General features: G+C 44.7%; 1 protein-coding gene across 1 annotated transcript in view; it reads left to right on the top strand.

Annotated features, from left to right (window-relative positions):
* Positions 1-873: 873 nt before the first annotated feature.
* Positions 874-11,859, top strand: part of LOC123448118 (ATP-dependent DNA helicase Q-like 2) — a 47,944-nt gene continuing 36,958 nt past the window's right edge. The window contains exons 1-8 of the mRNA XM_045124893.1: positions 874-1,197; positions 1,329-1,418; positions 1,971-2,191; positions 3,115-3,261; positions 3,337-3,552; positions 4,086-4,190; positions 4,262-4,366; positions 4,477-4,599. Of these exons, the coding sequence (XP_044980828.1) occupies positions 1,352-1,418; positions 1,971-2,191; positions 3,115-3,261; positions 3,337-3,552; positions 4,086-4,190; positions 4,262-4,366; positions 4,477-4,599 (984 nt within the window). The 5' untranslated portion in view covers positions 874-1,197; positions 1,329-1,351. The remainder of the gene's footprint in view (positions 1,198-1,328; positions 1,419-1,970; positions 2,192-3,114; positions 3,262-3,336; positions 3,553-4,085; positions 4,191-4,261; positions 4,367-4,476; positions 4,600-11,859) is intronic.

The following is an 11,859-nucleotide window of genomic DNA, read 5'->3' as shown; positions in this document are numbered from 1 at the left end:
AACCCAACGCTGGAGCCGCGGACGACGGGATCGCTTGTTGCGGCGCGCGACGGGGGCGAAGATCGACACCGGGGCCGATGGCTGGAGAAGAAGAACACCGCAGGAACTGGCACGGAAGTGCGTAGCCCCGTGACTGGGAAGCGCCTCGACGTCGAGGGGCGCATCCCGAAGCCATGCCGAATCGTCGGCGATGAAGGAGAGGGCACCGAAGAGGATCTGACGACCCATGCACAGATCTCCACCGGACGACATGACGAAAGTAGGAAATCGCAAACTCGCCTGAAGTCGCTTAGACGCCTGCCCCACGGTGGGCGCCAATTGTCGTGGGTATAAGTCTGACAGTAGAAGTATAGGGTACGAAAGGATGGGCAGAGCCTTAGCTACGGCGAGGATGTATGAGTTCAGGCCCCTCTACGGTAGAGGTAAAAGCCCTACGTCTCAGTGCTCTTGGGAGCTTAGTGTCGAGTGGATTATAGGATTACAGCAAGTGTCAACCCCTGCACCAGTGGGGAAGAGCGGCTTTATATAGAGTGCGCTGGCCTTCATAATGGCCCGGTGGACAGGGGTGGAATAGTGATGAATAAATGCCTTAAATGTTAATAATGGTGTATGAAAACGTATGACCGTTGCCCTCCTAGAAGGTTACGATGTACAGAGTGGAATCCAGTCGGTACGTTAAATATGCTCCGATTGCTCGTCACCGACTGGATGATGGGGGAGTCCTTAGTTCAGTCGGAACTGTCCAAGGGCCTTGTCCTCTATGAAGGGTTGTCCTTGGGTAGGACCTATAGGGCAGACCTATGACCCTAACCTGGGACTATAACCCATCAGTCCCCACCTAGCCGAACCGATATACTACAAAACTGGAGGATGTTTTCGTAAATGCTCCAAAGAACCCTGCCTGCCGCCGTCATGGTTCCTCTCCTCCCCAGTCCCCACCTCTGAACACCGGCGAGCGCCGCCTTCACCGCCACCAGCACCGATTCACCGAATTCAGAGCTCCCGCCTGTCATCCTGCCGTCGAGCCGGCATTAGTTCCGCTGTCCTCTTGCTCGTGCCTCCTCGCCCGCAGGTCACGCACGACCCCTCGTGTTTCCCCATCTGCACCGGTGACCTCGACACCCCATCTACACCGGCCTTCGTCTCGGTAGCACTGCTGTTCTGCTATTCACTCTCGGAGTCGGATACAACCCACAGGCAATGTTTCATCTTCCCCCGCGCCCCTGCCTCTGCTATGTTCTTTTCCCGGTTTATCATCAAATCCTTCCACTTATGTATATGGTTAACTACATAATTAATCTGCAACATTCATACTCTGTATATTTCAGCAATATAGATGAAATTGTGAGGCATGGAGGATGAAGGAAACATCGAGGAAGAACTTTTGCTGGTGGAGTCGCAACTCAATGAACTACAAGGTCATCACTATAATCATCATCCGCCATTATATTATTATTATCTCTTGATCCATATTCCATAGATATTCAGTTAAATGAGTTCGTTATCTGTATCCTCTGTCCACAATAACTCATTTGTATTTGTAGAATAACCACGGTAGAGCCAAGAATGGGGGGCAAGAAGTTGAGATACAGCATATCTAGTTTCCAATCGCACACCATCTTTGTGGAAACGGGCCAGCCACACTTGCCTGTACAACAACCCCAACCTATCATGAAGCACATTCATACTTACTTCTAAACGTATATTCTGAACATGGCAACTTAGCCCATATACGTATATGGAGGCGGCTAATGACATCACTATTAGTGCACTTGGCCCTGGGTCCCTCTTATCCTCTTCAATCCTCTTCAATTGATGTTAAAGGGCATTTTGTTCTTTTCCAGCAAGTGGTGTTAGTTCAAACATAGAATCAGATGTCACTGGCTGTCTTTTCTGTTTTTTCTTAATTACACCTTTAACCTGTCTGAGCGCTACTGAGCTAGTGTTCCTCTTAAAATTATTATATGCAGACAAAATTAAGACATTACTTGATCAGCAAGAAGAATTGCATGAGCGCCAAGCACAGTTGAAGGCTTTGCTGGAAATATCTAAAACTTCCAGAGATACATCAAATAGTGCTCCTTCAGTTGCTCTGGAAGATTGGTCTGGAAAATTCTCATGGGATTCTCAGGCTGATGACACTCGATTCAATGTATTTGGTATTTCTTCCTACAGGTCAAATCAACGAGAAGTAAGTTCGTAGCAGAAATAATATATTTATTTTTATTTGATGTTTACTCTTTGATGGAACCATAGTTTAAAAAACCGAACCGGAAATCGAACCGGAAAGGTTGTCGGTTCAGGCTTTTACCGGTCGGACCGCCGGTTCACTGGTTCGATTGTCGGTTTTTTAAGGAAAAAAATAATAAATGTTAAATAATATATGTGCTAATATTGTGTGAAACAATGGTCAAATAAAATTATTTTTATGTAGTGAACAACAAAGTAGCATAGCCGAGTTGGTTTAGGACCGTGGGCAGGCCTCGCGTATTGCTCACTCGACCTGGGATCGAATCCCACTTCTCCCAATTTCTACTAAAATATTTTTCTGGGTTTTCCCGGTTTAGTGACCCGGTTTTTCACTGATTTTCCAGAAAACCGGTCGGTTTGGCCGGTTTTCTCCGGCCCGATTGCAGAAAGGTCTTATTAGCTTAAAAACCCGATGAGGCTGCCGGTACTGGTTTTTTCGGTCCGACCGCCTGTCCGGTCTGGTTTTTTAAACTAGGGATGGAACTGTTTATTAACCCACAAAAATTATCCAGGATATACACTACCTCTGTCCCAAAATTCTTCTTGTCTTAGATTTGTCTAGACAAGAATTTGGGATGGAGGGAGTATTATTTTTAACACCACAAGTGACATTCTTATAATAACTTTATTTCGTGAAGAATCTTACATTTGAAATTCTTTATATGTGTAAGACGCTGCTTTGTAGCATTTCAATTGTTTTATCCGTGATATGTTGCTCAATGCCCTTTGATGTCTTTTTATTTTTTGTCTCCCATATCTTGGTAGTGTTGAACCTAATGTTATATACCAGAACCTATCTCGGTATTATTAGAATTGTGTAGTTTTTTCTTGTTTTGCATTCTTTTAAGCATGCTGTCCTTCCAGATAATTAACTCAATCATGAGTGGAAAAGATGTTCTGGTTATAATGGCTGCTGGTGGAGGGAAGAGTCTGTGTTATCAACTTCCAGCTGTACTTCGTGATGGAATTACACTTGTCGTCAGTCCTTTGCTTTCGCTTATTCAGGACCAGGTGTTTAAGCCTTTTCTGTTCTTTTGTTGCTCTATATATGCTCGTTCTCATTCTTGAGGATTTGTGCTGTTCTAGGTCATGGGACTGGCGGCTTTAGGTATACCAGCTCACATGTTGACTTCCACTACCAACAAGGAAATCGAGAAGTTCATTTATAAGGCACTTGAAAAAGGTGAAGGGGAATTGAAGATATTGTATGTGACACCTGAAAAGATATCCAAAAGTAAAAGGTTCATGTCTAAGCTTGAGAAATGCCATCATGCTGGGCGTCTTTCTCTTGTTGCAATAGATGTGAGTGATGATATTTTCTCCCTTCGTTGCTAATGGCAAAATATATGCTGTAGTCTTTTATTTATTTTCCGATTATCAAATCTGTTGGTTTCATTGAACTATACATGATTGCAACACTTTTACATTGTGGACCACGCAACAATCACCTTTTGGCTGGCTAAAGTTGGATCTTGTGTGATACTTGCAGTGTCTAAGAATTTACTATTTACTTCGTGCTGGTTAATGTCGATAATGTCGACTTTATTCAGTCTGTCCATTACTGTTTAAACATGTGTACTTCGCCTATTAAAATACTGAACTTTCCCTCACAGGCTAAAATAAGAGATGCACAAAAAAAGTAAGGTTTGCTCTAGTAATTTATGACAAGAAGAGCAATTAATCTCGATTATTCTGTTGATTGTCCACATTTTCTAAGCTGTTCGTCACCTCATATTATTTGTAGTTTGTACCTCATGTTAGAATTATAAGATCAATCCATGCTTTCAGGCACAATATTATCTATCCAGAGTTAACCACTGACAGCTATCATGTAGGAGGCACACTGCTGCAGCCAATGGGGGCACGATTTCCGTCCAGACTACAAGAATCTGGGCATATTGAAGATCCAGTTTCCCAGTGTTCCCATGATAGCTTTAACTGTGAGTTATGCAAGTGAACTCAAGTTAGATCAAGTAAAAGTTTGTGAAGCAGAAACTGTTGTTTTTTGTAGGCAACTGCAACAAGTAAAGTGCAGATGGATTTGATAGAGATGCTTCATATCCCAAGATCTGTCAAGTTTATCAGCACTGTTAACAGGCCCAATCTTTTCTATAGAGTATGCTTTAGTTACTTTTCTTGATACAACCATGAGAAAGTCTATTGCAGAAGCACACAGGAGGGGAACATAGGATTTAACCATTTTACATGCTGATGCTTATCATGTAGGTATATGAGAAGTCATCAGTTGGAAAGGTTGTTATTGATGAGATTGCAAATTTCATAAGCGAATCATATCCGAATAACGAATCCGGGATTGTGTATTGCTTTTCCAGGAAAGAATGTGAACAGGTTTGTAGACCACACAATACTAAGATGTTTTCATTTCAATTGTTTGCTGGCATGTAAATTAATGTCTGTCATTCCAATAGCTGTAACTGTAAGCTTTCCATTTAGTTTTAATGTGTGGTTTACATGCTTTCAGAGTTTACACTATCTGTTAGGTCATAGACCTCTCCATTTAGTTTTAATATGTATTTTACATTCTTCCAGAGTGTACTATCTGTTAGGTCATATAGATCTGTTTTGTCAAATGGTAAACTAGTTGACTCAATGCTTGAAATATTTGTGGGTTTGGGAGGGGCAAACTAACCGCAGGGTTCTATAGCACTGGCGGCGCTCAGGGTCAGACAGCGTCGAGCGCTCCATGTTTAGGTCAGCCAGCCACTTGACCGGTATGGGCCTGGGCTTCATGGGCTAGCAGGGATGGGCCATACATACAACACTCCCCCTTAAGAGAGGTGATAGATATCTACCAATCCCATCTTATCACAAGCTAAGCTGCATTCTCTGGTTCCAACCCTTTAGTCAAGTAATCTGCAATTTGTTGCCCTGAACTCACATGCTCTATCTTGATAATCCCAGCATCCAGCTTTTCTTTGATAAAGAATCTGTCTATCTCCACATGTTTGGTTCTATCATGTTGAACTTGGTTGTTTACTACTCCCTCCGTCCCAAAATAAGTGTCTTAAGCTTAGTACAATTTTATACTAGAGCTAGTACAAAGTTAAGACAGTTATTTTGGGACGGAGGGAGTATATGCCTATATTAATTGCGGACTTGTTGTCACACCATACATTCATGCAACTGGTCTTAAATATATTCAGCTCTTCTAATAGGTTCCTTGTCCATAACAACTCACTCAGTCCTTGAGGGATGGCTCTGTATTCAGCCTTTGATTTGATTTTGAAACAACAGGCTGTTTCTTGCTTCTCCAAGACACTAGATTTCCTCCTACAAAAACACAATGGCCTGAAGTTGATCTCTTGACATCCAGGCAGCTAGCCCAATCAACATCACAATAACCATCTACAACAAGGTGTCCATGACTATTGAACAACAGTCCTTTCCCATGAGCACGTTTCAAGTATCTCAAGATTCTATGCGTGTATTTGCTCACAACATTTGGGCCAGTTCTTTTTTAAGCCGCCTCCTCGCCAGCTTTTCCCATAAGCCGTCTCTCTCATTCAATGGGGCTTCTGAACTAGTTATGGGATAACTAATTTAGAAACTTCAACAAAATCTACGAAGCGGCTTATTTTTTAAGCTGGGGAGAGGCACCTTATTTTTTAAGCTACCCAAAAGAACTGGCCCTTACTGCACATGCAATATCTGGTCGTGTATGACACAGGTACAATAATATTCCCACCAATCACTGATATTTTTCTTTATCCATTAGTTCACTTGATTGGGCAGTCACTTTATGGTTGTACACCTCGTCACACTACCAATTTGAGCCGATGCACCAATCTGCACATAATAGAAGGGTAACTGAACACGTAGACAAGAGTACACATTATGACATGGTGGATACATAACACTCTCGCAAACGTCCATTGTTTGGTTGTCGTGGACAGGATTATTGGTGTACTACTTCACCAAAGGGCAAAATGAGCTGGGATGTAAATGGTGAAGTAAAATTTGGAAATGCACAACATATAATGAATAGGGAATTATTTAGCGGCATATGAAAAAACGAGTGTTACTCAACAGAAAGTCATTTTGCCTTAATTATATTGTAATATTTAGTATCATATGCTAGTATTTGTTGGAGGTGTTAGGGAAATATGCAACTTGTATTACTAGGAGGCAAAAGGCGACATATATGTATGTACAAGAGGATGCCAAAAGGTAACAATACAAAAGGCCAAAAGACATCATCAATATAACTCTACCCCCCCCCCCCCCCCTCAAACTCATGGTGGATCCACAACACTGAGTTTGGAGAGGTGAAATCCATGTTGCGCTCTAGTTTGGGCCTTCTGAAGAAGTTTGCTAGCTGTAACTCGGAAGGCACATACTGAAGAGCAATAACGTGATCCTGCACATTGACGCGCACAAAAAAAGCATCAATGCCAATGTGCTTGGTAATCTCATGCTTCACGGGGTCCCGCGCAATACTGATAGCACCTGTATAGTCTGACAAGAGGGTGGTAGGTGTAGTAATAGAAACACCAAAATCCTCTAGTAACCATCGTAACCAAGTCACCTCTGCCGTCAGAAGAGCCATAGCTCGCAACTCGGCCTCTGCACTCGAAAGGAAAACTGCAATCTGTTTCTTCGTCTTTCAGGCAATGAGAGAACCATCAAGAAAAACACAGTAAGCAGAAAGTGAACGGCGATCCGAAGGATCACTAGCCCATGTAGCATCCGAATAGGCTTGGAGCTGTAACGGGGAAAAAAGACGCGAGAGATCGTGCCGCAAAGATATCGTAGAACACGAAGAAGGTGACTATAGTGAACTGAAGTGAGAGCTCAAACAAACTGATCGGAATATGAAAAGGATAGGAGATATCGGAACGAGTGACAACAAGATAGACAAGACCCACAACAAGATGATGGTAATGCGTCGAATAAGACAACGGGCTCACCATCAGAAGTGCGAAGGTGAACATTGAGCTTCACAGGAGTCTCAACAGTGCGCTCATCAGTAAGAGCCGCACGAGCAAGAAGATCCTGGATATACTTTTCTTGGGAAATAAAAAAACCATCAGAGGTGGAGGAAACCTGTGGGGACCCCGACTAGCAAGTCGAGTTCGCCGTGCCCAGTGACCCCAAGGATCAATGTTCACTGAACACAGATACTGAATAATAGAGTCTTACATCCAAGTACCAAATTATTACATCAAATGACCAGAAGGTCGGGTTCAAGAACAAGGTCTAAAGCCAAATAAAGGGATACATCGAGTAGCGGAAACTCGTAAGGGCTAAGCGGTGCCCATGCCATCAAGCCTACACCGACAGGCATTCTGACTCAGAAGCGTCCTAGATCGTAGGTCCGTCTCCGATGGCGTACTCATCGCCAAACTCCGGTCCTTTCATGTCTGGTCAATAACATAACCAGTGGCAAGCCAATGAGTACTTTGAATGTACCCGCAAACAGCCCATGACATAAATGGTAATGAATAACAATGACAGTTATCTTGGGTGGAATGCGATGAGGTGGTATGATCATGTATATGCATCAGGTTAAAGAATTGCTTGTGAATATCAGGTTACAGATATTGACATATCCGTAAAGGGTTGAACACATCGGGTTCACCCTAAATGCCAAGTCACCGAACTTGTCATATCCTCAAGATATTAATGAGGGCTAAACCATCCGGGTTTACCCTATATGTCAAGTCACCGAACTTGATCATTTTATTGTGATTATCATGATTATAACAACACCTTTTTAACACCACACACACACTTGGTTTATGCGGAAACTCAGGACGTAGTTTAAGCAGCACCACCCAACTGTCCTTGACCGTGGACACGGCTATTCGAATAGTTTACACTCTGCAGAGGTAGTACGCTGGACCCACGAGAAACGGGAAACTTCCGTGTCATCCACGACTCGCGGTATATCACATATACCCGAGGTAAGTACCCGATCATCATCTTTCCCCTGACGATACTAGACAAAGAGATCCACTCGATTGGTACCCAGCCCACATGTTGTACGTCTTACGAGCACCGACTCTGGACTGTATCAACCATGCAGGGACCAACGGTGTGCCTGGAACTCATAATAATGGCATAGTCGTCCTACCTGGCACGACCCCATCACGAGAGTGACACCAATCACTCCCGCCACTAGTAATGTGGCTCTTTGCTAGCACCGACCAGAGTAATCAACAAAGCCCCGTCCCATAAAGGGGTATCGTGGTCGTACTGGGTAAGGTTGGGACGGCCGACACATCATAAATCTAATCCATTTCCGAAACCATACTCACACCAAAATCACCGGTGCATCACTTCACCAAAAGTGATCACCAACTCATCATCACCCTCGGGCATTAGTGGCACCCGACGGGGTTTTCATAAACTCTTTATTTAACTCATCATCATGCTCATGATAAAATGCTCTATTATTACTTGTTAACATGATAATATCATGACCCTCACGGGGTCAAGCTCAATGCAGTGATTCTACTCTACTAGCCAACATGACAGTAGCATGATCCTCGTAGATGGTAAGATCAAGCTCATCATGTTTGTGCTCCGAGGAGCCACATGAATAACATCATCAACATGCAAGGGCTTTGAAGAAGCCTCCGGTGCCATCACCACAATGATGAACCGGCATCGTGATCACATGCAACGGGAAAATACCAACTATACTAGCATGCAACAATGTTTGTGCTCAAGTCATGGTCAAAGGGCTGCTTGCCTTGGTCAGCTAGGTATCCGGGGTCTTCGAGGTCTTCCGCTCCGGATCCTCCGTCACTCGGTAACTCTACCGTCGAGAAAGGAATAAATAAATACTAGCTTTTACTAAAACAGTTCACAAAGTGCTTTTAAAAATGTTGCAAGGCTTGGATAAATTCAGGTTATTATTTTGAAAAATGTTCCCTACTGTTTTATTAGTTAAGCATATTTATTTAAAAGCAAACAGAAGCAAACAAGTGCTTTTTAATATCATTTTATTATACCAAAATAGTTTCTGTTGTTGATAAATGTCAACTATTACAGAACCAAATACTACTCATTTTTAGAAAAATACTGGTGGAAGAATTATATTTTTCTACTGGCTAAATCTTTTTATAAAAATCATTTAGTTTGCTGGATTAAAACAAAAGAAAAAGGCCAGGGAAACAGATCCAGCCGGCCCAGCCAGCAGGCCTGGCCACCAGGCGCGCGCGGGCCAGGTTCAAACCTGACCTGCGGGCCCCTGGGGTCAGCGTCAGCGGCTGCGCGCGCTGGCTGCCCCAGGACACCGACAGGTGGGCTCCACCTGTCGGGTCCTTCTCCTACCTCTGGCCAGAGAGGTGGAGATGGACGCCGGCAAGGCTGCCGTTGTCCTCAGGCCTAGCTAGGAACGGTAACGGGTTCCTCGTGCCTCCGCCTACCTGCTCGTGGTCGGGACGTCACCGGAGGTGGTCTGGGTCGCCGGCGACGAGGTGCTCGTGGCGGAAGGGTTTCGGGTTCGAGTTGAACTAGGGGCTAGAGGTATGGATTTGCTCGGGAGAGTTAGGGGAAACGTTCCTGGTGTCGAGGGGAGTGAAATGAGAGGTCGGGCAGCGCAGGAGCCGACGTGTAGCCGGAGATCGACCGGAGCTTAGAGGCGGAGGGGCCTCGGTCGATCTCGAGCACTGGGGCTCTGCGAGCTCGATTGGGCGGCTAGGGAGTGTCTACTGGTCGTGCTGAAGCTGCTTGGAGGGTGCTGGAGTGCCGGGGGGGGGGGTCTATTTATAGGCCAACGACGGTGACCCGACTCGGGCACGCCGGTGACTCACCGTGGCACGCGTGCAAGCACAGTGAGGCGCTGGCCGCGAAACCACGGGTTCGGGACGTGGTTTAGGGCCTCCTGATGCAACGGCCGCAGAGGGAAAGTGAGTGGGGACGAGCTGCAGCGGCCGCGCATGCTCGGCCGCGTCGGGCACGCACGGGCACGCGTCGCCTGAGCTCTTGCGCGAGGGGGAGAGGGTCCCTGGGGTAGCTTTGCACTGACGGGCTGTCGGGGGAGTGCTTGGACAAAACTGGGGAGGCTGGGACCGGCCGGAGCGTCGGCCCCTTGCGGGTGGCTCTCTGCAGCGTGCCCAGAGCGCAGTTTTGGCATGCCACGGCATGCTGGCTCGCTCTGGGGCACTTGGGACGTGTCCTCCATGTCCTGAGTGTTGCTGGGAGTGTGCCTAGCCGTTGTGGTTTAGTGGGAGCTTGAGCTGGTCAAGGGAGCAAGGAACACTAGTGTTGCCAGTACTGTCCTGCAGCTCAAATTGGAGTTCTTGTCACTTGTGCTTGGAATTGGGGAGGGCCTGGTTGACTGGGTGCTCAGGGTGTTCTGATGCTCTAACCCACCAAGTTTGGTGCCTTGACATTGGGTAAAACAGTGGCTAGGAAGGTTTTTACCTTCCTGTCAGTAGGTGTTCGACAGTGACTTGGGGTGTTTCCACTCCACCACTATAAATGAAACTTAAACAGGTTTGGTCTTGGGGCAAAAACATGGGGTTCCACCAAATATGAGCTCCATTGAACAAGTTTGGCTTTGCAAACTTGGAAATGTCTCAAAGTGACCAGTACTGTCCCTTACAAAGGAAGTGTGGTCAAACAGAGTCTCACAAATCCCATTTTTGGTGTGGAGTCCTCATTTGGGGTGTTAAACACCTCTGCAAAGTTTCAGCTCCATTGGAGAAACTTTGCAATGTAGAGTTGTTTCAACTCTACTCTGGACAGAGAGGGTTTTGGGCTCTCTAAGTGCACTTACCCACCTTGGATCAAGGTGAGATTTTAGGTGAGCACCTAATATGGTTTGGGAGGGCTCCTGTAATTTTATGGGAATTTACTGAGATACTTTCCTTTGGAAACATCTCAAAAAGCTAAAACAGACAGAAATGGTTTTCAGGGTTTTACTCAAATAATATTAATATAAAATAGGGTTGAAAATCTTATGTATGGAAAATATATGTCCTTCTGAGCTTCCATGAATTTACTCATAATTTCCTAAGGCAGGAAAGTAATTTTCCTTGTGGAAATATCATTACTTGCCTTAGAAATAGACATAGATATAAAATAGAAAAATAATATTTTAAATCACTAAATAGTGTTTTTAATGAATGAAAATGATATTAGGATCATATCACCAACTTTAGTTGAAAGTGCCACTTGGCTTCATGAGCTAGTAGTGTATCCCAACATGATGAAGGTGATCTTGATGTAAAGGAAAAAGGGTTTTTGATGAGAGCAAAATAATAAGTTTTTCATGGGTTTAGTCATCAAACAAGCAAGCATACACTCAAACAAGGGTTGACATTGCACTCACAACATTATTTGGAAAAAGTTTTAACAAGCTCTGATTTTTGCAATACAGAAAACTTGGGGTAGAAAACAGGGTGTGACAAAACCTCAATCCTAGGAAAGTAACGAAGAGGGCCAAGATTAGACATAAGGAACTGCTCATAGAGACGGGCCTTGACAAAGGCAATATACTCAGAATCGTCGGCAGTGATGATCATGTCATCAACATATAGAAGAAGAGTCCTACCACGAGTAGAAAGGTGGACAAACAACACTGGATCATGAGCATTGGGCGAAAAACCAGCGGCGGTCATCACAGAGGCGAAGCGC

The sequence above is a fragment of the Hordeum vulgare genome, chromosome 4H, assembly GCF_904849725.1.
Source record: "Hordeum vulgare subsp. vulgare chromosome 4H, MorexV3_pseudomolecules_assembly, whole genome shotgun sequence".
NCBI classification, from domain to species: Eukaryota; Viridiplantae; Streptophyta; class Magnoliopsida; order Poales; family Poaceae; genus Hordeum; species Hordeum vulgare.
Note: the sequence above shows the minus strand (reverse complement) of the source record. Positions and strands in the feature narration are given on the sequence as shown.